Raw genomic sequence first — 27,696 nt, 5'->3', positions numbered from 1 at the left:
GTGCAGCGAGCGGTGGGGAGGCTAGTTTTAACCACAGAAGAGAAGGGGCCCCCTGGGGAAGCTGACATTTGAGCAAAGACTTAGAGGAAGGGGGAGTCTGGTGGGAGCCAGGGAGGCGTGTCCCACAGAGGGAGCCCTTGATCCCAGCGGGGGAGCATGTCTGGAGCATCATTGGGCAGCCAGGAGCCCTGCAGATGGAGGGGCCTCAACAGCAAAGAGCAAGGGCAGCCCAAGGAGAGCGTCTCAGCCCCTGGGCAGACCCCCATTCATTTATGTGAGCTGGGGGCCCCGCACAGTTTGAGTCAAGGAGTCATGATCTGATTGGCATTTTAAAAGAACCACTGTGGCTGGTCTTTGAATAGACATCGGGAGCAGATTCAGTGACCAGAATGCTTAGTGAGCTCTGCTGTAACTCAGGAAAGGGGGGACAGGCTGGATAGGATGGGGCCAGCAAGGAGGTGACGTGAGATGCAGATGATCAATCGGGAAGTTAGAGCTGACAGAATTCCTAATGGACGGGATTCCAAAAGCCTCCATTACTAGGTGCCCCCTGCGCGCCTGCAGAGCACAGAACCCGTCAGACGTCTGGGCACTTCCAGAGCCCCAAGCCTGCGCACCCCACCTCTCCTCCTGCCCCTTCTCCTGCGCCCGCCTCTGCCCACGGCTTCCCAGTGGTCCAGGCTCCCACCCGCAGATCTCAGCTCTCCATGGTGACCGTCGGCCACTCTTCACACCACTCACCGGCTCGTCCAGCAGGAAGCTTTGCTGGTCCAGGGCAGGGATACAACTTAACCTGCTCTCAAGGAGGGCCAGGGTGTGGTCAGGGGCATCCACTGACATTCTCTGAGGATGCCTGAGATTCAGAATCTGCCACAATTAGGGACCACACTCCACTCAGGGCTGGGATGGATTTTCTTTCCTAAATCACAATGACAGATGTCACTCACTCCATGAAATTCTGTGCCCAGCAGCCCTGGGCTGTGCTGTTTCACTGTGGCCTCTGCCTGGAGGTGGCCATTCCCACCTGCTCAAGTGGCCCAGGACCCCAGAGCCCCCCCACTCACTAGGTCTGCAGGGGTGCACAGCTGGTCAATAGTGAGACTGAACCCCAACTTTCGTATTTCATTTCAGGCAGGCAAGATTTTTCCCTGTTCTTTTATAAAAGATTAAAAGAGCAGGAGGACACTCGTTAGTCAGAGAGAGGCTAGTCATGGGGAATTGCAAATAATACACACTTACCTTCCCTGGATTCTCATGTTTAGGTGCGGAAATCAAAAAGAGCCGAGGGCTTCCCTGGTGGCGCAGTGGTTGAGAATCTGCCTGCCGATACAGGGGACGCGGGTTCGTGCCCCGGTCCGGGAATATCCCACATGCCGTGGAGAAACTGGGTCTGTGAGCCATGGCCACTGAGCCTGCGCGTCTGGAGCCTGTGCTCCACAACAAGAGAGGCCGCGATAGTGAGAGACCCGCACACCATGATGAAGAGTGGCCCCTGCTCGCCGCAACTAGAGAAAGCCCTCGCACAGAAACAAAGACCCAACACAGCCAAAAAGAAAGAAAGAAAGAAAGAAAGAGCCGAAGCGTGTCCATCCATTGCGCCCACCTGTCACGTAATGGGGCTGCTCATCGGAGGGGCAGGGCCCACACCAGGGCCCCGAGGAAGGACGGGGTGACAGCATTTTAGAAAATTACAGAACATGCCCCGGGGTCTTTAAAACATCCACACAACCGTTCCTTTTTCAATTAAAGTGGCCATGGAGTTTAGTCAAGCAATTTTTTTCCCTTTATTTTTGTTAAATAAGATTCCAGAAAGTATAGTGCAAACACTCAGTAGAAAAGTTGCAATTAAGAAATGTACATTCACATTTAACATTTCAGTCCATTCACTGTTTTTTTTTTTTTCAAAATAAAAATAGGACAAATTATTCAATTACTTGTCTCAATTTAACAATCTTGGAAAAGACTGGTAGGTAGTCTACAGTGTTCAGTGGACGTAAAAATAGACCCGTATTGATTATACAAATCTATCATGAGAAGTTACCCAGTGATATTGAGTTGTTGTCCTTCTGGTACAGACATCTCTTTTCTGCGTCTAAAGAAGCATCTTCTGGGAGCTCTACTGGCAGGAGAACGTGTCACCCCGGCCCACTCTGTGTTCCCTGGAGGGACAGAGGAGGGCCGAGGGGTTCACACAACCCTTCTCAGTGAGTAAAGAAAATCCAAGAGTGGGCTTTGGGTTTACCTAAAACGAGAGTGGAATCTGCTGCTAAGAGAGGGTGGTGATCGATACATAATCTCCGCTTGTGCAAGGTGGGGTGCAGTCAGTGTGTACGAGAGGTTGGGGGAGGGAGTTCGGGCCGAGGGGAGACACTGCAGGAGGAGTGCGGGAGCTGCACGGGCTCAGGGTCCAGGATCTGGTGTGACGGGACGCTCTGCAGCCAGCCGGCAGACAACCCGTGGCGGCCTGCCCCTTTGCACATGCTGCGTGTTTCGGAATCCAAACTAAGTTTCACACGATTAGGAATTTCACGGCATGCGATGCTGCGTGCAAATGGCTCGCGCGGCCACAGTTTCAACAGGGATGAAGGCAAAACCGCGTGCCTCTCTGGGGCTGATGCCTGGGGAGTGCCGGCACCCCCGGCCTGTGCAAGAGGCCCTGGTGGCTTCCTCGGGATTCCCAGGATGTGGGAACAGTCCCCTGAGACATGTGCTTCGTGTCCGGGCCTGGGGTCGCGTGCGGGTTGCTGGTGGGAGTCAAGAAACAAGTTCTGGATGCTGGTGGGCCCACTGCCCACTGCTCGCACCGCAGAAAGTGAGAGCCCCAGACACAGCTCTCTGGATGGCTGCCCTGCACGCGTTCACCAAGCCCAAGAGGTGGACAGATCTCTCAGGGTTAGTCTAGGAATTCCTCTCTGCTTAAACGTCAGTTCTCAAGATACGACTGCCAGCTGCTGTGCAATCCAACCCATCTGAAGATGAGCTGGCAGGAACCACGGGAGCCAGAGCCTGGGAGAGGCAGGGACACCTGTGCAGGGTGGCTGCCAATCCTTCACCATCCGTCGTGGTCCCTGTCTCACCCTCTGAGCATTCTCGGTGAAACCTGCTGTTGGATGTCCTCTGATCCCCAGGAAGGAACACTGACCGCCTACACCATGCCATAGCGTGACAAGGACATCGGAGGACTCTGACCAGGAGCTGGGGACTGGGTTGGCTCCTTGTACGTGGAGAAGCGTGTGCAGTTTGGGGGCACCCGGGGGCCCCGGTTCTCCCCCTGGCTGATGTCAAAGAGGCCTTACAGAAGGAGACAGGACGACTGTCCTCACTGAGGGAGAGTCTGTGTTTTCTAAGACACGATGGCAGGTGGTGCCACAGGACATCGTTTTAGGATAGAAAGGATGACAAGACAAGGCAGGGATTCTTCAGGCCCAACGTTGTTAAGTCTCTGCTGGGGATCAGCTGTTAAAGCAGAGGCGGGGCTTAGTGGAGAGGACAGGCACTGTTTCACTGTCCCAACGGGAGGCCCAGGTGAGGACAGCTCTGTGCCTGGGCACATCCAAGGGATGGGCTGTGGGGCAAACCTGCTGCCTGGGGGCCTGCTTGGCTGCTCAGACCCAGCCAGCCAGGCACCATCACTACTTGCGTGTGCATGAGCTAAGGGCTCCATCAAAACCAACACAACTTTGCCGATTTCAGTTAGTTAAGAGGTGCCGAACAGAATGGAAAACCAGGGGCTTGGAATGGATGGGAACAGGATGAATCCTGGTCCTGCCACTCAGTGCTGTGTGACTTTGTCCAAGTCTGTAACCTCTCTGAGCCTCAGATTCCTCGTCGACAATAGGCGGAGTATAACCACGCCTCCCTCTGCAGAATGTTTGGAGGCGAGGGGGTGGGAGAAGCACAGGAAAGGTGTGCTGTCAGCTGCCGAGCAAGATATGGGTCTTAGTCATGATCATTCCCTTAGTTTGTGGTCACATAAAAAGTCCACCAGAGACGTAGTTTAACTATACAGGAGAGCGACCTGGCCTTTCCGGGTGCTTATTAGTGTAGAACACACTGAATCCAGGGAAGTGCAGGAATTTCACAAAGGAATGAAGAATTATATCTACATGGATAGTCACCATCAAGGGCTGAAGAAACTGAGCTTGCTGTAATCACGGGAGACCAGGGGGCTGCCACTGGGGTCAGTTTTCTGAGTCCCAAGGTGTTTTTCCAGCCAGTTGTGACCCACACCCCCGAAGACCACCTGTCTATTGTTTTCTGTTCCCACGGCACAGCCCAGAGACTGAAGCCGGGCCTGTAAGTGGCTCCCTGGGTAACTGGGAGGGAGGAGGGGAGGCCTGCCGGCTCCTCCGTCCAGAATTCCCGCACCAAACACCCACCTGCGGCAGTCCCTGCAGGCCTCAGTGTACACCGGAACCCCAAACACAACAGAAATAAAACGACCACACAAACAACAGAAAATGGGATCAGCTCAGGGTCTTGACATCCCTAGACTTTGTACTGATACTGTGGAGAGATTCCAGGAAGGAGGGGAGGGAGGAAGGAAGACTTTCTTATCCTCTAGTGGTTCTCTAGTACTTGTAGACGGAGGCCCGGGCACCACGTGGACGCCAGCGGGGGTCAAGGTCGCCTCTGTGTCTGGCCGAGAAGCTGCTGCCCCTGCCCCTGCCCTTACTCCTCCTTTTAAGGTCAGGATTTCTAGGGGAAATAGAGCTGGGTCGGGGCACTCAGGGGCGGTTTCCCCCGATGCCCTGGGGGGCAGCCATCTGTCTGTATCCGTAGTTAATTTGTTTCTTATATGAATCCATCCTAATCCTAGGAACAAATAATTGATTTTAATCTTGCTTACGCCATGCCATGCAAACACAACACACACACACACACACACAACTTGGATTAAGCGTGGCCTCTGGCAGAAAAGTTATTTTTTATCTTAGTGAATAGATGTGTTATATTTTCAGGGAAATTAAGGAATACGAATGTCTGTTCCACTGCCGTAAAGTCAAGTTGTTTACGGAGGTCTAGCCCCAAATGGGGCACCTGAAATTGGGTTTCTTAATTTTACGAAATGGACAATGGAGAAGACAGATTTCCTCATCCCACCACAGGACCTGTCTCCAGCACGTTTGTGCACAGACAGGAGACAAAGGAAAACTCCCCGAATCCTTTCCAAAGCCTCCTGTGGCTTCTTGGAGGTGAGGGGTCCCCAGGAGCTCCCCTGTGGGCCGGCTGTCTGGGGTGCACCCGCACGGCCCCTGACCCGAGACTGAAATCTAGGTCGGGTTCCAGCAGCTGGGTCCATAGCTGGCTTGACTGGCCACCCTGCCGGCCATGCCTACCCCAGCCCTGGCCACTGGGGTGCCCACTGCATCCCACTCTCCCACCCACACTGTCACCCAGGCATGAGGCCTGCCTGTGGCTGCTGGCTGTCAGTCCACACAGAATCAAGGATGTCCTCCCACTTTGGGGTACTCAGGGTTGGGGGACAGCTGCCTGGCAGCATTGCCGAGGTGGTCACCCACGCAGGCCTCGGACACCAGCCCCAAGCTCCTGAATCCATCCTGGGGAAACACACAACTCCACTCCCCGCACGGCCCACCTGGCCAACCCTTGGGCACCTGGCCTGGCCTTTGCTCATGAAACACGTCATGGGACAAGGGGCCCTGTGTCAGCAGAGTCCCTCAGGTAAAGCCCATCTCCTTGTTGTCTCCCAAACTCAGTGTGGAGGCCCGAGCCACCACGACTGGCCTCCCAACACCCAGGCGTGAGCCCCCAGTCCTGCCTGCTGACCTCTGGGCCTGGCAGTGCAGCCCCCAGCAGACCTTGAATCTGACTAGACCCACCCCCAGCCTAAGGTCCTGTGAAGGCAGATGCAAACCCAGGACGCTGTATGAAGAAACGGCACGTCTTTCATCATCCACTACAGAACCGGGAGTATTGATTGAAAATGGGAAACGGCTAGCACAGACTTCCAACTTTCAAAGCAAACTGCAGCTGTGGAGGGGGGATGTCCGGGCCCAGGGATACGGTCGTGTCCTCCACCTGCCAGTCGGCCACAGCTCACCCCCTCATTTACTTCACCAAAGCAAATATTTTGAAACCAATTACCTCTATGGAGTTTGGATTTGGAGGTTACTTTTGTTGTTGTTTTTCATTGAAGCCATTACAAAACCAAGGGCAAGTCAGTCTCCGGGGGCTAGTTATACACAACCAATAGGTCTGCACACTCCAGAATGACAAGTGTGACAGCAGGTCTGTGATACCCCGGTAAGAGAACTGCTCGATGCAGGGCACACGCGTGTGAACCTGCATTTCCCGCGCGGTGCACACACACGTAGGCAGCGCTTGCCTTACGAGTCATGCATGGGTGTCCCGGGCAGGGCCTGCCACGTGGGGAGAGACCAGCAGGATCCCGAGACTCAGGGGATCACAGAACACGCTGTGCAGAAGGGCGGGCACACCCTGGAAATGAGACGGGTCCACTTGTCGGGGAGGAAACCTAGACACGGCGGACAGGCCAACCCAGCCCCTCCTTCCCGAGTGGCAGGTTAAAGCAGGGATTCAAATATTATACCTAGGTCGCTACTGGGACGATGGTGCAGTGTTCCTGTGGGGGGAGACAAAGCGAGGTGTCCCTGAAGGCTGGCCAGATCCTGTCCAAGCCTGCACATCAGCCCGGATTTGGGGGTGTCAGCCCCCCAACTGTGTGCCCTTCAATTTGGGGAAACTTGTACACATGGCTTGTCTCTGAATCACCAATCTGCTTTGGACCAGACCTGTCTCTACAGTTTAGAGTTATTGCTTCTAGTGACAGAAGGTATCGGAAGCCCTGGTGGCTTTGGAGTCCGATGAACACAGCAGGCTCGGGGTGGCTGGGTCTGGGGGGTGTGGGGTCCACCCTGCAGGACACAGACCTTGGAGTGGACCGGCCCAGGGTCAGGGGCCGTGGAAGCGTTTGGCAGTTCGGGGCTGAGTTCTAATCTACTGAGGTCAGTCACGAGAGGCATGCGAGGGTCTCGAAGGGACACGTGGATGGGGTCATTCCAAAGGGCGGTAGCAGCGGCCCGGCCAAGCAGGGGCGATGCATCAGGAACCTCACGCATCGGCCAAAGTGTGCTGTTCACACGGGGTGTCGGGCTTACCTTCATTTTGGTCAGAATGGAATAGGCAGACCGGTGCGCTATTTACAGAGCATCTTGAAATAATTTAGAGAGAATCCTACTTGGAAGGCTCTAACATTTGTACATGAATATTGTACAAGGTTAAAAATAAATAAGGCAATATCATACAGTCTTATAACAAATAAAAAGGAAGTCATTGACCAAACCCCAAGGAACATTATGGCTGAACACGGCCCCTATGCCCACAGGAAGCAGGTAGGGTTTGGAACTGCTGATGATGAAGGAGGTTCTGCTCGTCGAAGGGGCGACCTCGCCGTTTCAGAACAGCCGAGGCCCCGATGGCTTCCCGCGGCTGCGTTGACAGCTGGCCACGCGTTCCGTGGCTTTGCCAACACACCTGGTGGGGGGGTGTCCCGTGGCTCTGTGGACCTGAGGTCCCAGCACAGCGAGTCTGGGCCCTCATCCCGGGGCTCAGGGTCCACCTCGCTCAGGGTGATGTGAACTCAGCGCCTGTAGCTGTGGGATCGACAGCCCGCTTCCTCACTGGCTGATGGCTGGGGCGTCCTCACCTTCGACCGGCTGCAGGCCCTTCATCTTTAAACAGCAACCTCGTGCTTCGAATCTTCCCGACTGCCCTGGCCTCCTTGTCCACTTCTAAGGGGCCACGTGGTCACGTTGGTCACACTCAGTTAACTCAGATGGCCCAGGATCCTCTCCTCAGCTTCTGCCCCAAGCCCTGAATTCCCTCTGCAAAGCCCCCTTTGCCACGTGACAGAGCATATTCGCAGGGTCATGATCCCCTGTGCTGTCCACCCCCCTCCCGCCCTGCCCTGGGGTGGAAGCTCGGCCATGGGGAGCAGGTGGGCAGCAGGGCCCTGGCCAGGGTCTCAGCCCCGCAGCTGGATGCAGATGTGCACACCTGCACAGGCCATGTGCTCAGCGGGCTCTGGAGATGACTCAGCTTGTGCTCTGTCTGTAAGGAGGGGAGGGGGGAGGAAATTCAGCTCCTCACCCAGGGCACATCTGAGGAAAGACTGTCCACCTGCCCGCCTCTGTCACTGGCCCGTCCACATGGGCTAAGTGGCTGGCCCTGTCAGCTCCACCCACACAGCCACGAGTCATACACCCACAACGGAGGCAGCCCAGGGGATGCCACTAGCCACCCCCATGGGGCTCGGTCCAGAGTGAGCCCCTGTCCCAATTCTGAAAAGTCAGGACCCCCAGGGAGAGTGGTGTGGAATGGGACCCCCAGGCCTGCTGACTCTGCCGAGCAGGGCTCCCCTGCAACCCACAGAACCCTCCGGGCTGCTGTCGGAGCTTGGGTCTCTGCACGGCCATCCCCCTACTGACTTGCCTGCCCAGAACGTTCCCTCCAGTTTCAAGCTGCCCTCCTCCCTGCAGTCGAGAACTGAGGTCTCCACGTCCAGCTATTTCTGGCCAGTCTCTTCCCACTGGCCCTCCCGGATCTCTGCCCACCCCCAGGAGCCCATCCCAGCATGGCTGCATTCTTCATCTCCATGGCAACCACAGAGATGCCTAGGTAGGAGATTCCCAGACTTGCACAGAATTACTTGCAGTCACTTTCCCTGCAAACCGGAGCAGGGACATCTGTACTGACAGCCATAAACTAACTCCAAATCTCCACGTCCAAGGGACTGGTTCTGCCAAAGAAACACCTTCCATCCAGGAAGCTTTCTCATGGCTGTGAGGTTCACTTGTTTTCAAAATCAACAAAGCCTTGCACTGTTGTTCAGCGTACGGAAACCCAAGATGCCATGGCAGAGAGGTAAGAAATGACACCGGCCACCTTCTCTCCTTTGAACAAACACAGTGACGTGGGCAGAAAAGGGAACGTCCAGGTTTTACAGGAGCCAATATGCTCAGCAGGGCAGGTGGAGAGCGCACAGGTGGAACAGGAACTATGCTGGTCACAGAGATGTGGCTGCAGGGTCCCCCAAGAATTCCAGAAGACCTGCCTCTGGCTCTTAGCAAAAACCCAAACTTGAAGAAAACCAGCAGCCACCACCATCCATGCAGTGGGACAGGGGCTTCTTAGTTCTTCCCAAACCGTCCACCGAAGGTCTGCCCAGCTCTGGCTCTGGCCAAGAGAGTCCTGACTCTTACTCTGGGCTCTGCAGGCCACCGCCCAGGGCTGGAGCTGCCCTCACGGGACCCACACAGCTGGGCTGATGCCGAACTGTCTCAGGGCACGCACGAGCTGGGCACCCCAGTCACTCTGCCAGCCAGACCTCCAAGGTTCTTGCTGTAGCCTGCGGCCCTGGTGGACGTCCTGACGGTCCCGACGTCCAAAGCTGACCTGGCCAACCTCCCTCGGCCACCGAGAAGAGGATGGCGCAAACAAAGACCCTGCTAAAGCCTCGGCGTCTGTGCAGTCTGGGTTCTCCCCTCACCCGAGTCACTGCCCAGCTGCTTCGGGTCATACCTGGACAGTCCCCCTTCCCCAGCCCGGCCACTGGTTCCCGGCCCTGCTCTGCTGGCCGGGCTGGTCCCTGCAGGAGCCCCGAGGCCACCAACGCCCCGAGCATCTGTGCCCTGTGCCCCCAGTGGCCCGCGTGGGCTCCGCTAAGCCTCCTTCCCAGCTGCTCCAGGGGGCAGGTGGTGGCCTGGGGGACAGGGGGCAAGCCCCGAGCCCTGCAGAGCCCCCGGCCCGGCTCTGACTGGGAGGCCGGCCGCAGGGGGCACCGGGGGGTGGCCCGCGGCCAGTCTGGTTTGGAGGCCGGCTCTCCCGTAAGGATACATTTTCCGCTCTGAGTTCATGGACCTGTTTTGGGAGCCGCTTCCGTCGGTCCTGCCTTCCAGGAAGTATGTCAGCATCTCGCCCTTGCCCTTGACGCTGACTTTGCCTCGGCACACGAAGCGGTAGCAGCCCCGCCGCAGCAGCCTGTGAACTTCCTCCGTGACCTACGGCGGAGAAAGGCGGGCGTCACTCTTGGTCAACGGGGAGCCCACGGGAGGGTCCCTCCCCGACCTGCACTGATCACCCGATCGCCCGGCCTCTGGCCTCCCCAGGTCGGCCTGCAAGCCGGGTCCTGTGCCCCTCCTATGGTCACTCTGGTCACTTGGCGAGAAGGACATGATCCTGCAAAGAAAGCAGGGGACTCAGAGGGGCCTCAACGGGGCCCTGGACAAGCAGGAGAGGACAGCGTTCGCCATAGGGGGTGCCCAGAGTGGGTGGGCGGGCTGGACAGGGCCCACACAGAACCGGTCCTAGGGGCTGGGGTGTGAGCTCCGTGATCACCCCAAGCCCTAGCCAGATGCCTGGACACCGAGCTCCGGCTGTGCAGCCAGGGCCCTCGGGAGCCGCGGTCACCCCACACGTCTTCGAGGGTCTGGGACTGGCAGGGAGCAGCTCAGCTGGAAGGGGACAGCACCAGCTCCCATCCCCGTGGCTGGGACGGAACCCTCAGGGCCCTGGTGGGCCGCACCAACTTGCCAGGGACCCCTGGGGCCTCTGTGGGCCAACAGCATGAGAGGGCAGAGGGCACGTTCTCCCAGGGACCACAGGGGTGTGACAACTTTCCTGATGCTCAGGCTCCTGGCCAAGGGTTTAGCCAAAAGAATTCCTGCCTCACAGAGTTATGAAAAAGGGAAAGGGCAAGAAAGCACTTTCTAATAAGGTTCTGTCAGCAGAAGAGGACACGAGCATTTGGATTCTCCTCACTTGACACTGAAGGGGGCGACCACCTCTCCCCCCGTCACCCCGACTCCCAGCGGCTGCTCTGAAAATCCCCCTCCCCCCACCATGTAGTCACCCACCTCTGGCATCTTTATTTAAGACGACTCAGCCCACCCTGAGGCCAGGGTCTCACATCCCCAGGGTGTCAGTCCCCAGCAGAGCTGGGCAGGGGGGCTGCTCTCTTCCCCGCCGGCTTCGCTGGAACCCTGAACCCACCCCCGCCCCCCAACGCGGCTCTCACCCTCGCTAACTGTCGGCCTGCTTCTCGCGTGCGCCGGTAAAGGACCTGGTCTGTCTCGCCACAACTTACCAAGGCTCCTGGTATTCATAAGTGCTCACTGAATGAAAGAATAAAGGAACCAATGGAAGGAAGGGAGGGAGCGAGGGAGGGAGGGAACCAAGGCCTGCCAGAAACCTGCCCGCAGTTCAGGAAGCAAAAATGACCACAGAACATCAGAACCTGCACAGCTCCCGGGACAGGGAAATCTGCCGATGGATCTGAAAGTGCTGGGAGGGGGTCCCTCAGTTTCCCTCATGGGAAAAACAAGCAAAACTGGCTGATCCAGTGTAGACAGAGGGCATGGAACAGAGTAAGCTCAACCCACAAAAAGAGGTCAAGGATGTATCTTTCCCCTTAATTAATTAACTCCTCCAATTTCTGTGGCTGTTCATCAGCAAGGCACTGGCTGGTGCTCGCGCAGGGGGGCAGGGGGCCACTTGGCGTTCTGGAGAAAGTTCCACAGCCCCTCACCAGGGCTGCCACCACCCACCCACCGGGATGGAGAATGGCAGGTGGGTGCCTGAGGCCTAGACCCTCACCAGGTCAGCTCCATCTCTTGGGCTTGGGAGCAGGTCAGGTGGTCCCTCCCAGACCTTGTAAATGAGAAGAATGCCGTCCACTTACAAGAAGAGTACCTTGGTCAGCTTGATGGTGACTATTACATTCACAAAGACTTGGACGGTCAAGGAAAAGTGGGGAGTGCTGAAACTCCCCAGGGTGCTGGCTGGTTGGTGGCCCCAGAGCTGCCAAAGACCCCGATCCAAGGCCACACAAGGGCCAGAGCCACACGGCCTCACTCAGTTCCGCAGCAGGGCTCAGCGCACACCAAAGTCCTTCATGGAATTGAGCCACAGACTGGCCGGTTTCACAGGGGAGATGCCACTGTCACAAAGGTCACCACTCAGATGTGGCCTCTGAGACACAAGGTGATCTCAGAGGCTTGCTATTGCAATAAAAGGCTCCATTTTGCTCTTTCCTTTCATGATTGAACCAACCCACAATTCATCTGTTCAAAGAGATCTGGTCTTCCTAGAACCCTGACGTCCAACTTAAGCCCCAAGATACACACTGACAAGAATCTCTGAGTCTTATCCTTACGTGAGCTCTTTCCTTTCCCTGTAGTCTCTTGTCTTATGAAGAATGAGAGGTAACAAGATATCCAGATCATTGCACACAGAAACGCTGGAGGTAAAGATGGCCTACCAGCACATGCAGAAAGGCGAGGTCTGAAGGCAGGTGGGCTCGGGCCTGGGTGTCCTTCCAGGCCGCTTGGGAGCTCGGGCTGCACGCCGCCCCTGTGCATCTCTCAGCCGTGACACTAGAGCCAGGAAGTCCCAGGCTGTGAACCAGGGTTGTGTATGATGTCACCGTGGGGGGCCCAGAAAGGGTCCAGGTCAGGGGCTCAGAGACACGAGGTCCCCAGGAGGCCAAGAGGGAGTCCCCTATGAAGTCTGATTCTCAGCCACCTGCATGAGAATCCCTGTGTCTCTGAAGAGGCGGGCTGGGAACTCTCTCTAGAGTTCCCTGTGAGGCCCGGCCAGCAGTAGTGGGGGGACCCACCCTGCAGCCACACTGACCTCACTCTGCCTGAGAGAGAGTGCTGGGCTCCCATGAAGACACTTCCCGGGAAGCACCTGCTTGGTCCTCAAGTTGATGGCCAAGGTGGAACCTGGGTATCGTCACGGTCAACCTTCTCTTGGCCGCCGTACTCCTTGGAAGGTGGGGCCCTGGGATGCCCCAGGGACTTTAGTCTGCTCAGAACCCTCTTGTCTGCCTCTCCTGGCACAGCAGGCGTGAGGAGGGGTCTCCTTTTTAGGAATTTTGACACAGAAGAAAGAAGGCTCCCAGCTGAGGACTAAGGAATGAGAATTTGGGCAGGTGATATCTGATTAGATATTATCCTCAAGAAAAAGTTAAGACACCTCTTTGCAAACCTTCGTCATTAATATGTGAGTCTCTTGTTCACTTCTTCAAAAGAACCAAAGGTTTAACCTGGGCTGGCAAAGGGAAGGGATCTCTCCTGGGCTGCGACCAGGAACCCCTACAAGAACCACACAACAGTGGAGCGTAAGTGTTTCTCCCTTTAAACTGGGAAGACGAGCACGATGGGCTGGAGGGGAAGAGCCTTCGGCCAAGGGGGTGGCCAAGTGGCCAGGCCAGGTCACATGGGCCGCCAGATGGCGGGACTGCAGGTCTTACCCAGGTTGACAAATGTCACCAGAGCCCGGCTTCTGTCCTGCCCTGTCCCAAGTGCATGGGGTGCTGCCACCCGAGCCGAAGGGCAGGAGGGGAGGGGCCTGGCCTGCTAAGACCTCCTGCGATGCGGGTCCTCCAGGAGGTCCGGGCCGAGGGACTTTGCCCTGCGGGAGTCCAGACACAGATATCGCCGGGCAGCCCAGCGGCCGGCAGAGGCTGCATGGCGTGCCGGAGTCCCTGCCATGGCAAACAGCCCTCACAGGAGGCTGGAGAGAGAGGGACGGCTCTGAGCAGAGGGGTGGCCGACCCAGATCGGATGTTACAAACTTAGAGATGTGATGTCGGCACTGGACAGCAGCCAGGCTGGAGAGTGGAGGGGGCTCCCGCAGGTGTTCCCCTGGGGCATGAGCAGCTCCTGGGGAAGGCTGCGAGAAACATAGGTGAAAGATCCTCTTAGAAAAGGAACACGGTGTCCTGGGATGGACGGCAGTACGACAACGTGGACGCACTTAACACACCTGAGCTGTGCACTTAAAAGCAGCTAAGATGGTCTGCTTTACGATATGTGTATTCCACCACCGTGAGAAGAGTTTAAGGGAACGAATGCAGAGGTGCAGAGATGCTGCATGCAGACCCCGCCTGTGTTCTGAGCAGGAGAGCTCCAGGAAGATTTTGCTGGCTGTCTTTTAGGCTGACGGATCCAAGGGACCCACCAAGGTACCTGTCCGAGGGTTAGCACCCGACGAATGCAGGCAGGGGCCCCGGGAACTGAACAGGTATGACGCGAGAGGGCCCCAGGCAGGCAACCTTCTCATTGGAACCGCATCCTGCAGGGGCCGCACCCCAGTGCCTCTCTCAAAACCTGGGGTGAATGCACGTGTCTCGCAGGGTCTACGGAGGACCGAGTGAGACTCTGTGATCAAGTAAAGGACCAACGCTAACTGGCTGACAGGTGGTGGCTACCTCAAGGCCAGGCCACAGCAGGAGGGCAGTGGCCCTAGTCACCCAGCACTACGTTCTCTGCCCCATCCATCCGGGTCCCCAGAGGCCAACCGAAGCCACACACGGGGGACAGGCTCCTTCCCTCTGTGTGACCCACGCTTGCATGTTTGTTCCAAGGGAAATCCCGAGAGTGGAACCACACGGCCACATACCACGAAGCGCAGGGGTCACTGTCTCTTACACCTTCAGTGCCAGCCAGTGCCAGAGCACCTGCTTCGCATCCCAAGTGAGCGCCCGCAGGTTCTTAGGTCAGGGGGCCCCACAGCACCGGCCCTTTAAACGGTGAGGCAGCCCCTTCCCTTCTAGGGAGCCATCACTCACCATCCCCATCTCTGCGCCTGGCCACACAGAGGCCAACCTCCAAGGCTGCAGACACACTGAGCCTTGCGGCTCGGTGTCCCTACCCAGAGGAGGCAGACCAGGACAGGAGGACGCAGGCTGCGGGGCTGGGCGGCCGCCCCCACCCCACCCTTGCCCCTTCCACCTCAGCCTCCCGCCGGCAGGATGGGCACCTGTGCCTTGGGGACTTCCAAGTGAACTGACCTGGATTCTGCCCTGGACACCGGTGCTGTCCATCCGACTGGCCACGTTGACCGTATTTCCCCAGATGTCGTACTGCGGCCTGCGAGCCCCAATCACTCCAGCCACCACGGGGCCAACGTTGATGCCTGGAAAAGAGCCGTGCAGGGCGTCAGTGGGGAGGCCTCCGAGGGGAGGAGCAGCCCCTTGTGAGGTCATGGATTCCTGGGGTCACCCAGTGCAACGCCCCTCCCCAAAGCAGGGACCCCAGAGCATCGCCGAGAGGCAGCTCCCGGGCTCTGCTTGCATGACGCACCAGCAGGAAGCGGTCCTGATCCCGGGAAAAAGCCTCATTTCCTGGAACAGCAACCCCATGCCGAGTCTTGCTGCTCGGAAGGCTGACCGTTCAGTCTGTGGGCCACAGTGTGTCCCTCCACCCCCAGCTCCCTCTTCCAGAAAGGACAGCGGCTCGACTGGCTCCCTGGATCGGATCCCTCGGCTGCTCTGGGTGTCGGGCCCAGAACTACGTATTTTCAGGGCGCTCTGAAGGAGATTGGAGGCGCCCTTGTCTTTATGTGGCACAGGGTCCAACTGGCCTGGACAGTGACACAGGCCCAAGTGCCCCCAGTCGCCCCTGCAGCCAGGTCTGGGCTGACACCACAGCATACCTTCTGACTCAGTACTCTGTGTCGATTTTCCTGAGCTTAGCCAAGCGCGTGAATAACGTTTCAGACGCTGGCCTAGTCAACCCCCCAAAGCCAGGGCAGTGGGTGCTGGCATCTCTGGGAGGAGGTAGGGATGGAACTGGATGGGCGGAGCTGGGAGCCTCAGGCTAGGTGGATGTGGGAGCCCAGGGAGGAGCCCCAGAGGGGCCACTTCCACATGGCTGGTGGGACCTGGGGAACCCCTTCTACCACCCCGGATGCCCCTGTCCATGTGGATGAGACTGAGACAGGATGCAGCCTCCTGTGTGACCGGCCATCCAGGCACAGAGGTGCGACTGGCCTATGGGTCCTCAGTAGGAGAGTAAGAAACAGAATTTCCCTGATGGACACTTACGTCTATTAATCCAAGCCCGCGGCCCCAGAGGAGAACTGGACCCCAGGGGTGAGGTGCAGAGGGTGCCCTGCCCTTACCTCCAGCACGTCCCTCGGGCCGGGCACCAGGGTTAAGTCAGCACCGTGTTTAAGCACATCAGAACTCTACCCGCTCTGGGGGATACCACCCCTCATGCTGAAGCCCAGCTCTAAGTTCTGTTCTTTAAGGCCACTAGACATTTGAATTGTAAAACAACCACAAATATCCTGTTTAACTATATCGTGGACTAGTAGGTAATGGGGGGGAGAAAGGGGGGAGGGAGGGAGGGAGGGAGGGAAGGAGGAAGGAAGGAAGGAAAAAAGGAAGGGGAAAGAAAAAGAGAGAGAGGGAGGGATAAAAAGGAGAGGAAAGAGAGAGAGAAAGGGAGGGAGGGAGGGAGGGAGGAAGGGAAATAAAGAAAGAAAGGAAGGAAGAAAGAAAGAAGAAAGAAAGAAAGGAAGGAAGGACAGAAAGGAAGACAGGCAGAGAGAGAGAAAGGAAGACATCTCTCGTTTAACTATATCCTTGACTAATACAAATTTTCCTGGTAAGCCTGTATTCCCAGAAAAAAAGTGAATTTAAGACTGAAAAAAAAGAAACCCTACAAGTTTGATAAGAGCTAGAGAGGAGCTTAGACCCCGGGTGGTTCCCCTCCTCACTCGCAGGCAAGGGAAGGGAACCCAGGAGGACAAAAGACCCAGCCCGAGCCTGCACCCTGGGCTTCTGCACAGCCTTGGCCCGAATGTTTCGGGCCTGCTGACAGGGGCACCTTCCTCCAGCTAAGTGTGGACTCAGAGGTGTATCTGAGTCTTTAAGACAATCAAGATTTCTCCTGCGTTTCCTAAGCTGCACAATGACCCTTCCAGGTCCTCAGGCACTGATAACCAGCTCTGAAGTGGGCCCAGCTGTCCCTGCGTCCCATGCACTGCTCTGGGAGGTGCCATCCTCCTTCCTGTGAGACAAGGGAGCCTGGACCAATGACCCCCACTCCTAGGGGACAGCCCAGGCCACCAGCTCCCGGGGCCAGTGCAGGAAGGGTGAGCTGGCCCGAATGATGGGACAGCTCGCAGCCACGTACCAACACGGAGCACGAAGTCGTTGTAAGACTGGTAGTTGATCTCATCCAGGACGTCGAACATCTCGATGGCAAAATCTGCCAATGTGCTGAGGTGGGAGGAGATGCACTTCTTAGCCTGGACGTGAGCAGACACGGGTTATTACGTTTGACGGGTGCAAGGGCAGAGGGGCCAGGGACACTCAGCCAGGGACCTGCGGGGGTGGGCGGACCAGCCTGTACCCCTCACAGGATCAGGGACTTGATCCCCATGTTAACAATGCAGCAGCCCCGCTGGCTGGGCCTGGGGCTGACTGGGTGGCACCCTACAGCTGCCCTAGTGTGTGTTTATCATCCCATTCTACAGGTAAGAGACTGAAACAGAGGAGGAATATTATTGCCCAAGGCTCCCAGCTCCTGAGGGCAGAGACTGAGGCCATCTGAGCCCAGGCAGAACCCTTCTGCAGGAATGGGGGCAGGGGGGAACCCTGTGGTGGGAGACCAGATGTCCCACTGCTCAGACAATGCTGCCACCGGCCCATCGGAAACAAGCAAAGCAAGGTGAGCAGAGTGAGTCTGAGTCAACGCTCACACAGCAGACAGCAGTTCCAGCCCTCCTTCCTCACACTGATTCGGTCTCTTTCATTGTGTTGTGTTGAAAGATACTCTCTTTTGTGAAAAAACAACTGTAAATTTTTTTCTTTTTCTAATGATATCAAGGTTACTTGCTTTTCTTTTTTTTTAGGAATATTTTCATAGTCCTCAAAGTTGGGGAACTAATGCTTTTTAAAAAAAAAAATTAACTGACAATTTTTTTTAGAACAGTTTTAGGTTTACAGGTAAATTGAGCAGGTAAGTATAGAGAGTTCCCATATACTACCCCCGTACCACCCCTCGCACATAGAGAGTTTCCCCTATTATTAACATCTTGCTTTAGGGTATGGTGTATTTGTTCCCATCGAATGAACCTACGTTGATTCATTATTATTAACTAAAGTCCACAGTTTACGTTAGGCTTCACTCTATGTGCTGTGTGTTCTACGGGTTTTAAAAAATGCAGAATTTCATGTATCCATAATTGTAGTAGAATACAGAACAGTTTCACCATCCTCTAAATCCTCCATCTATTCCCTCAAACCCTGGAAACTATTATTTACTGTCTCCATAGTTTTGCCTTTTCCAGAATATCATATAGTTGGAATCACAAAGTATGTAGCTTTTCCAGATTGGCTTCTTTCACTTAACTTAAGGTTCCTCCATGTCTTTTCATGCTTTGATAGCTCATTTCTTTTTAGTGCTAAATAATATTCCATTGTATGGACATATTACAGTTTATTTATTCATTCACCTGTTGAAGGACACCCTGGTTGCTTTCAAGGTTTGCAATTATGAATAAATCTGCTACGAACATCCTTGGGCAGGTTTTTGTGTGGACATAAGTTTTCAACTCATCTGGATAAGTAACAAGGAGAGTGATGGCTGGATCATATGGTAAGAGCATATTTAGTTCTATAAGAACTCAAACTGTCTTCCAAAGTGGCTGCACCATTTTGCATTCCCTCCAGCAATGAGTGAGAGTTCCTACGGCTCCACATCCTCACCAGCATGTGGCAGTGTCTGTGTTCTGGATTTTGGCCACTCTAATAAGTGTGAAATTGTATTTTGTTGTTTTAATTTGCATTTCCTGATGACATATGATACGGAGCATATTGTCATATGCTTATTTGCCATCTGTATATCTTCTTTGGTAAAGTGTCTGTTCCCATCTTTTGATGGAACACTTTTTGATTGGGCTATTTGTCTCCTTAATTTTAAGAGTTCTTTGTATATTTTGGGTACAAAGCCTTTATCAGATAGGTGGTTTGCAAAGATTTTCTCCAAGTGTATGGCTTGTCTTTTCATTATAGTATTTTCCACAAGTAGAATTTTAAAATTTTAATTAAGTCCAATCTAAGTGTTTTCTTTCACGGATCACGCTTTTGGTAGTGTATGTAAAAACTCATCACCAAACCCAAGGTTACCTAGATTTTCTCCTATGTTATCTTCCAGATGTTTTAGAGTGTTGCATGTCACATTTAGGCCTATGATACATTTTGAGTTAATTTTTGTGAACAGTGTAAGGTCTGTGTGTCTAGATTTATTTAAAAAATATTATTTAGATAGATAGATATTCAATTTTTCTAGCACCATTTGTTGAAGATTATCTTTGCTCCATTTGTCAAAGATCAGTTGATGATATTTATGTGGATCTATTTCTGGGCTCTCTATTCTGTTCCACTGGTTTATTTGACTAACCCCTTTTGCCAAAACCATACTGTATTGATTACTGCAGCTCTATAGCAAGTCTTGATTTTTGGTGGTGTCAGTCCTCTAACTTTGTCCTGCTTCTGCTATGTTGTGTTGACTACCCTCAGTCTTTTGTCTTTCCATGTAAACTTAGGATCAGTTGGTCGATATCACATAATAACCTGCTGCACTTTTCATCAGGACTGCATTAAATCTACAGATCAAGTGGGAATCTGACATCTTAACGATACTGAGTTTTCCTATGCAGAAATATGGAGTATCTCTTGACTTATTTAGATATTTGATCTAAATAAGCACTGGGCCCAGTGCTTTCTGTTTTGGAAGGTTATTAATTACTGGTTCGATTTTTAAAATAGATATAGACCTACCCAGATTATCTATTTTTCTTATGTGAGTTTTAGCAGATTGTGTCTTTCAAAGAATTGGTCCAGGGCCTCCCTGGTGGCGCAGTGGTTGAGAGTCCGCCTGCCGATGCAGGGGATACGGGTTCGTGCCCCGGTCTGGGAGGATCCCATATGCTGCGGAGCGGCTGGGCCCGTGAGCCATGGCCGCTGGGCCTGCGCGTCCGGAGCCTGCGCTCCGCAACGGGAGAGGCCACAACAGTGAGAGGCCCGCATACAGCAAAAAGAAAAAAAAAAAAAAAAAAAAAAAAAAGAATTGGTCCATTTCACCTAAGTTACCAAATTTGTGGGCATATAGTTATACTTTTATACTAGTTGGAAATAGTAACTTTTAAAATGTTTGATTTTATAATTGTCTGTAGTTAAAGATACAGAGATAAAATAGAAATTTCTATGTTGATTTTATATCCAGCAAGTTTAGTAAAGTCACTTAAAAATTCTATCAGTTTACATGTAAACATTTTAGCACTGTATATTCTAAACATGCAAGCAATTTGAGAATGATGGTTTTGTTCCTACTTTTGCAATTCATAACTCTTCTGTTTACTTTTCTTCCCTTATTGGACTGGCCAGGACCTCCAGTGTAGCACCACACAGTTGTCCACAATATACTTTAACATCTTTTAAATGTCCACTGGTTCAGTGGGAATGGCCCCTTTTTTGTTTCTAATATTAGTAATTTGTGTCTTCTCCCTTTTTCTTGGTTAGCATGGCTAGAGATTAGCAATTTTATTGATCTTTTCAAAGAGCCAACTTTTGGTTTCATTGATTTTCTTTGATTTGTCTTTGATTTCATTGATTTGTGCTCTGATTTTTACTATTTCTTTTATTCTGCTGCTTTAGGTTTATACTGCTCTACTTTCTCTACTTTTCTAAGGTGGAAGCTTATTGATTTTGGATTGGTCTTCTTTTCTAATGTATGAATTCAATGACATAAATTTCTCTCTAAGCACTGCTTTTCCAGCACCCCACAAATTTTGATAAGTTATATTTTTATTTTCATTTAGTTCGAAATATTTTTCAACTTCTATAGAGACTTTTTTTTTATTTGTCCTTTGTATCACTTAAAAGTGTACTGCTTCATCTTCACATATTTTGGAATTTTCCAATTATCTCCTAGCAATAGTTTTCTACTTTAATTCCACTCTAGTCTAAGAATAGTTTATATTATTTCAATTATTTTAAATTTATTAAGCTGTGTTTTATGGCCCAGAATGTGGCCTATCTTGGTAAATGTCCCATGTGAGCTTCAAAAGAAGTATATTCTGCTGTCCTTGGATGAAATAGTCTACAGATGTTAATTACATCCAGGTGATTGATGATGCTGTGAATTCAGTTCCGCTCTCTTTACAGATTTCCAGCCAACTGGATCTACCGATTACTGATAGCAGGGTACTGAAGTCTCCAACAAAAATAGTGGATTCATCTATTTCTCCTTGCAGTTCTATCAGTTTTCGCCCCCTGTTGTTAAGTGCATAAATATCAAAGATTGTTATGTATTCTTGGAGAATTAACTCCTTTATAACCTAGCTCTTCATCCCTGATAATTTTCCTTGATCTGTAATTTGCTTTGTCTGAAATTAAGATAGCTACTTGAGCTTTTAACAGTGCTAGCATGTATCTCTTTCTACATCCTTTTATTTTTAAGGTCTCTGTGACTTTATATTTAAAGTGTGTTTTTTGCAGAAAACCTAGCTGGGTCTTGTTTTTTAGCCACTGTGCTAGTTTCTGTTTTTTCATTGGTGTATTTAGACCATTCACATTTAAGGTGATTATTGATATAGTTAGATTAGCATCTACCACATGTATAACTGCTTTCTATTCATGACACTTTTTTGGTTTTTTTACATCTTCCTCTCTTTTTCTGCCTTTTTTATAGGGGCAACCTGAGGACTTTATTCACAATCCTGAACTGGGAAAGGGGAACACTCAGTGATGCCAGGCTGCCAGGATGGGGCCAGGGTGGTAGGGAGGGGGCAGGGCTGGAGGTAGTTCTTGCGCCCGGCCTTCCGTGTTGACCTTCCCCAGAAGGTTGTGACTGCAGAGAACTGGCCACTGACAAGACAGCCTGCAGGCTGCTGCCCTAATCCAGTGCAGAGGGCAAACTGAGGCTCACAGTGGGGGGCCTGCCCATGGTCCCTGGGCAGCTGGGGGCAGAGCCTGGGCCCAGCCCCTGAGAAGGGCACACCTGTCAGCCTGCGCTCACCTTGGTCCCGGCCGTGGGCGCCAGCCCCACAGCAGCCATGTAGGTGCTTCCGATGGTCTTGATCTTCTCCAGGTCCTTGTAAAAGTCTTTGTCCATGAGCTTTGTTTGAAACACAAAACTGTTAAACGTTACATAACATCTTATAAAAGTCACGGCGGTGTACGGCCGCCAGGAGCAACCGCGGACAGGCACATTCTGCAAAGCAACATGTCTTCTTCATGTAGGCATGAGACAAGTTCTGGGGCTGCACTGAGAGACGCAGGCCTCAGGGGCTCCAGCAAAGGTACTTAAAAGAGGTGCCAAAGGGCTTCCCTGGTGGCGCAGTGGTTGAGAGTCCGCCTGCCGATGCAGGGGACGCGGGTTCGTGCCCCAGTCCGGGAAGATCCCACGTGCCACGGAGCGGCTGAGCCCGTGAGCCATGGCCGCTGAGCCTGCGCATCCGGAGCCTGCGCTCCGCAACAGGAGAGGCCACAGCGGTGACAGGACCGCGTACCGCAAAAAAAAAAAAGAGGCGCCAAGGAGGAACCATACAGAATACACTCCCGTCCTACAGCAGCTGAGCTCACAACCACCCAGGGGGCAGACGGGCCCCAGTGAGGGAAGCAGGACTGGCGCAGACTGGAAGCCTGGTTTTGGAGGGTGCAAAGGTGCCTGCCCCCCAACCTGCAGGTGAAACTGCCCACCTGAGCTCGACCTTCACAAGGCAGGGCACAGACTCCAGCACCCGCCCTCCCCATCCTAAGGCACATTTCCTTCCTCAACGGTCACGGTTGGTTGGGATTCCCAAGGAGACAAAAGGCACGTGCTCCCCCTGGCCCCGTGCCATCCACAGAGCACGTGCTACATCGGTGGACGCAATTCAGGACTCGGTTGGAGGAGGGGCACCAGGACGGCCCAGGCCCAGGGCGGTGAGGACTGTGGGGCGGCCCTTACCTCGTCAAAGTCGGCGATGATCTCGTTGAGGAGGCGCAGACACTCCACCCCCATGTTGTTGCCATCCAGCTCGATGTAGAAGTCGTTGAAGTTGGGGATGGAGGCGAACATGACCCCCACCTGCGAGTACGACTGGTAGTACAGGTCCTGGGGGTGAAAGGTTGGGTCAGGCACCGAGGAGGCAGCTAGAGCAGCATTCAGGGCTGGCGCTGGGAGCGGGGCCCACGGACCAGTCCTGAGACGGGGCTGCCAAGTCGCGCTGGCACCTCGCGCCACGCGAGGAGGGGGCTCGGAGGATCTAGGCCGACGCAGGGTAATTCAGCTCACAGGTGGGTGCAGAGTCCCCAGCAAGCGGGGGAGGCACCAGGGAAGGATGCACCGTTCTGAGAAAACAACCAGCTCCAGACGCCCCCACCCCAGCGGGATGAAAACATGAGCCCTGGAGCTCTTTCAGGCCAAAGCTAGTCAAGCTAAGCCTGGGGGGTTTGTTGCCTTTAGGACCTAAAAACCCAGCCTGAGCCTCTTTATTTTTGAGTCGGCTTTTGGAAGCCCTGCTCTATGCTGTCTGGGTGGTTCCAGAGCTTTACTGCAGTAGGTCGTGGCCACTAGGACGTTCTGAGCAAGCCAGACAGCTCTGAGCACAGAGAAGGGAGTGAACCGCCAGCCCTACGGGTGGGTGAGGCAGGTTCTAGGGGCCCACCCAGGACGTGCAGGCCTTGCAACGGCGCTTCCTAACCTCGTGTGCAGTTTACTGAAGCCTACTCGCCTTCCTTGTGGGGACAGTGGATGCTGTGCTCTCTCCCAGGATCAAAGGGGAGGGCACGCTAGCTCTGGGCACCCATCACCCCCGCGGCCCAGAGGCCTCAGATGGTCTAGTCCCCACCCTGCCCTTGGGGTGGCCAGAGGGGCCTCTCCACCTCGGTGCTCACCATGTTCCGGGGGTTGGACATGAGGAAGTGCTGCGCGACGTGGGCCGGCAGGAGGTTGAAGAGAATCCTCTTGTTGTCCAGCTTCACCCTCTCCATGTCGTCCCGCTCCTCCTCTGCCTGCGGAGTGGTCCTCTGTTAGCCACCGGCCCGCCCACTCACGCTTCCCTGCTCCTTCGACTACCCACCATGCGACAAGATTCTCTCCTGGACCAGACTCTGGACGCTCTTCCCAAATGGGCCCTGACGTCGGGGCATCCACGTTTAGCTCTGCATCGTCCAGTTTGAGCAAGAGCCCCGCTTAGTCAGTTTAACCGGACACCCCATCCTTGACATCTGATCACCCCAGATATCTGATCGCGTTCCTCATCTCCGAGCCCCGCCAGGTGATGTCGGATCACCTTGGCCTGCTCTCAGCAGGACTCCTGTTAGGTCAGTTTAGCCGGAAGCCCCCCTCACCCCGGATGCCTCCTTTGGTAGTTTTCCATCCACACACCCCCACCCTGCCCCTTGGCTATAAAGCCCCGCTTGCCCGCCCTCTATTTTGGGCTGAGCCTGCTCTCTCTCCCGCTGCAGTGGTCGGTCCCTACGCCTGACGCAACACTCCTGAAAAACGTCTGCCTTACCCTCTTTAATGAGAGTTCTGAATTATTACACCTGTCACACATGCGTCTTTCTACTATCCAAGCTAAATGCCAAGTATGCCAACGGTCTCCACCAGGCTCATCTCCACGCCCCCTCCAGGTAGTGACTAGGTCAACATTAGGGGCCCAGAGGATCCACGCAATTCTGGACTAATCACCACACGGATCAGCTAGAGCTTTCGAAGGACAGACAATAAGGGTCCTGGCCCCAATTTCCAGGGTCTACCCCCAGCCATCTTCTGGGGACCAGAGGCCTGAAGCAGCCCTCTGTGGGGCACATGCCCACTCCCAGGACACACTAGGCCTCCAGCAGCCTCTGATGTGCCTCCAGAGCACTGCGGGCTCACTGGGAATGCCCGAAGCCAGCAGTGGACCCTCCCTAAGCTCCTATGTCCTCTAGAATCTCTTGGCTTTCAGCAGGACTCACATGTCTCTGGGCGCTGAGACAAGCAGAAAGCTGCAGGGGCTGGGGGGGGCAGACCCAGTGGAGCAGAGGGTAGAAGCCAGCGGGTCCGACTGGGGGACGCGGCAGAGCAGATGGCAGGTGCTGTACGGGTCCCAGCTGGCTGGCCTCTTAGCTCCAGGGCCCTGAGACTAATGCAACCAGTGGTGATGGCCCCACTCATTGGCCACCATGAGGGCTCAAAAGGCAATGCTGGCAAAGTGCTGAGGGCAGCCTAAGGTCAGGTGCCAGTCCTCAGAAATGGAGGCCACTGGGATCACTGTCAGTCACTGTCCCCCACTTCCACATCTGGCATCTGGCCGTAGGCAGGGAAGGAGCTCAACTGGGGGGACATTACATCAGCATTACAGGGGCAACAAGCTCTTGAATGCAGTGATAATGTCACAGGTATGCCGTGTTGATGGCCTGCGGCCGCCATCAAAACCCATGCCGTGGAGGGCAGCACATCCTGGTTCAAGTGGCCGGGTACGGAGCTCCAATTACCTCGTCATAAAATGAAACACCCTTCATAGAGGCACCATTCCTACCTATCAGGGGGTTAGGAGGGCATGTGCTAGCTCGTAAGCCTTGAAGAGCGTCACCTATTTTTGGTGTTGTTATTATAATAACAGTTGAAGTGGTCGGCTACACGCTGCTGGATTTCATGCAGTGATTCCACCAGTTAAAAGCAAGCATGTGAGACCCCCAAAGGTGGATGTGAGGAGGCCTCAGGCCACAGCTGCCAGGAGGAAGGGGGCCCAACCAGGAGTCCCAGGCCTCCTCTAGGGCGTTTTCTGGGAAAACAAGATGTGTGGTCCACAGGAGCCGTTAGTTAGCAACGAGGCTGATGCACGACAGGTTTCATCCTGCCCCTTAAAGCGGGTAGACATGCTGCAAGTGAGGACACCAGAAGGAGGCCAGGAGCCCCAGGATCCGGCTCCGACAAGCATGGACCCTGCAGACAGGGCTGTGGCTGTGGACAGCGGCTGAGATGGGTATCAGCAGACACAGCCGTGTGGGGAAGAAAAGCCTCACAAGGGAAACGGGAACCTCTCCTAAGACACGTATAATTAATTTCCTGTTAACACGTGTGCACTGACACACAAAAGAAAGTTTTTTGAAAGATGAGATAAAGAGAAAGTAAATAATATTTTTTAAATAACGGGTTTTTAGAAATTTATTAATGGCACAAAAAATTTTGCTCTCTCCAAAATATTAATGTTAACAGTATTTTAATGAATGCAGTGTAACTGAATATGTTTCAACTTTTTAAAAATTTTTGATTGATCACTTTGTGTGTTGAAAGGCTTTCGTTCTAATTTTGGTTTATTTCAATTTATTTACAGTTAACTTAGATTTATGGGCTATCAGATTAGCTCTCTTTCTAAATAATCAACTATTTTTTAATCCATCCACGGATGTGAACGTTTTTGTTGAAATCTGACTGATAAATGTCTATCTTCTTACAAACTAAGCAGAAGAAGTTGGATTGTTATATTTTTCACAAATAAGATGAAAATCCACTGAAGTTCTCTTTTTGTAAGACTTTCCAACCAGCCAGGAAGTATTGGTAAGAAAGAGCTGTGGGTAATATACATTATTCCTGTAAACAAAATCACACGACAGAGACACATCCAACATCCATTTTCAAAATTTTTCCTCGGGCTTCCCTGGTGGCGCAGTGGTTGAGAGTCCGCCTGCCAATGCAGGGGACGTGGGTTCATGCCCTGGTCTGGGAGGATCCCACATGCTGTGGAACAGCTGGGCCTGTGAGCCATGGCCGCTGGGCCTGCGCGTCCGGAGCCTGTGCTCCACAACGGGAGAGGCCACAACAGTGAGAGGCCCGCGTACCGCAAAAAAAAAAAATGTTTTCTCTACAGCATAGTTTCCTTAGTTATCAAAGGGGAAGAGGAGGGGGGATAAATTAGGAGTTTGGGATTAACATATACACAGTACTATATATAAAACAGATAACCAACCTGAAACTAATACAACATGGTAAATCAACTATACTTCAACAAAAAAATTAAAAAATTAAATTAAAAAAGCATGTTCCTTCTCACGTGTCAAAAATCTGACCCCTGACTCTATAGGACAGATTATGAGAGCTTACCTTTCAGAAATTAATTACCAGGGGACATCTTACAGACAGCTACATGGCATCTCAGAAGGGCACCCAGCCTGGGAGCACTATCTTTTGGTAAACAGAACAAAGCAAAACAAAAAATAGCACAACCTGACAACTCCCCGCAGATGACCGGTGAGCCGCTGTGCCCTGTGACTCTCGGTGTGACCCCTATGAGGTGCTGTGAAGCTTTCGGTCTAACCAGCCGAACAAGCAGACCCTGACCCAGCAGCTGGAGTTAAGGACAGATCGCTAAAAATGAGCAACTGAGTGAGGGTGGCACCAGCCTTGCTATGCCTGGACAGTTATGTCCCTGCCTGTGTCCTAGAGTGACATCTGGCCAGAGTGAGATCAACCCAGCCAGCTCATTCTTCAACGAGGAAAGCATGTTTCTTAATTTTCAGATTCGCTCACTATAAACAGAACTTCTGATGATGTTACACAGTGTTCCCCAGAGAAACAGAAACAATAGGGCAGATATAGATACACAGGAAGAGATTTATGATGAGGAGTTGGCTCTCATGATTATGGAGGCTGAGAAGTCCCACCATCTGCTGTCTGCAAACTGGAGACCCAGAAGACCTGGTGGTGTAACTCCTGAAGGTCTGAGAACTGGGGTGCTGAGGGCAGAGACGATGTCCCAGATCATGTAGTCAGGCGAGAGGGGCTCCAATTCTCCCTTCCTCCACCTTTCTGTTCTATTCAGGCCTCCCTCAATGGATTGGATGAGGCCCACCACATTAGGAGGGGAAATCTCTTCTACTGA

The 27,696-nt window shown here is 53.3% G+C and overlaps 1 protein-coding gene across 3 annotated transcripts in view; it reads right to left on the bottom strand.

Annotated features, from left to right (window-relative positions):
• Positions 1-1,786: 1,786 nt before the first annotated feature.
• The window catches only part of ADCY1 (adenylate cyclase 1), a gene marked incomplete at its 5' end in the record, with an annotated part of 122,103 nt that continues 96,193 nt past the window's right edge, over positions 1,787-27,696 (bottom strand). The window contains 6 exons of one of the 3 annotated variants that reach the window (XM_082632857.1): positions 1,787-10,043; positions 14,840-14,964; positions 16,971-17,085; positions 21,861-21,959; positions 22,794-22,940; positions 23,723-23,839. In XM_082632857.1, coding sequence (XP_082488983.1) covers positions 9,705-10,043; positions 14,840-14,964; positions 16,971-17,085; positions 21,861-21,959; positions 22,794-22,940; positions 23,723-23,839 — 942 coding nt within the window. In that variant the 3' untranslated portion in view covers positions 1,787-9,704. Of the gene's footprint in view, positions 10,044-14,839; positions 14,965-16,970; positions 17,086-21,499; positions 21,979-22,793; positions 22,941-23,722; positions 23,840-27,696 lie in introns of those variants that run through there. The other 2 variants (XM_082632859.1, XM_082632858.1) reach the window with 2 other exon arrangements.

Source organism: Mesoplodon mirus (genome assembly GCF_964341445.2).
Source record: "Mesoplodon mirus genome assembly, chromosome: 9".
NCBI lineage: Eukaryota > Metazoa > Chordata > Mammalia > Artiodactyla > Ziphiidae > Mesoplodon > Mesoplodon mirus.
The sequence above is the reverse complement of the archived record's forward strand: the minus strand, read 5'-3'. Positions and strand labels throughout refer to the sequence as shown.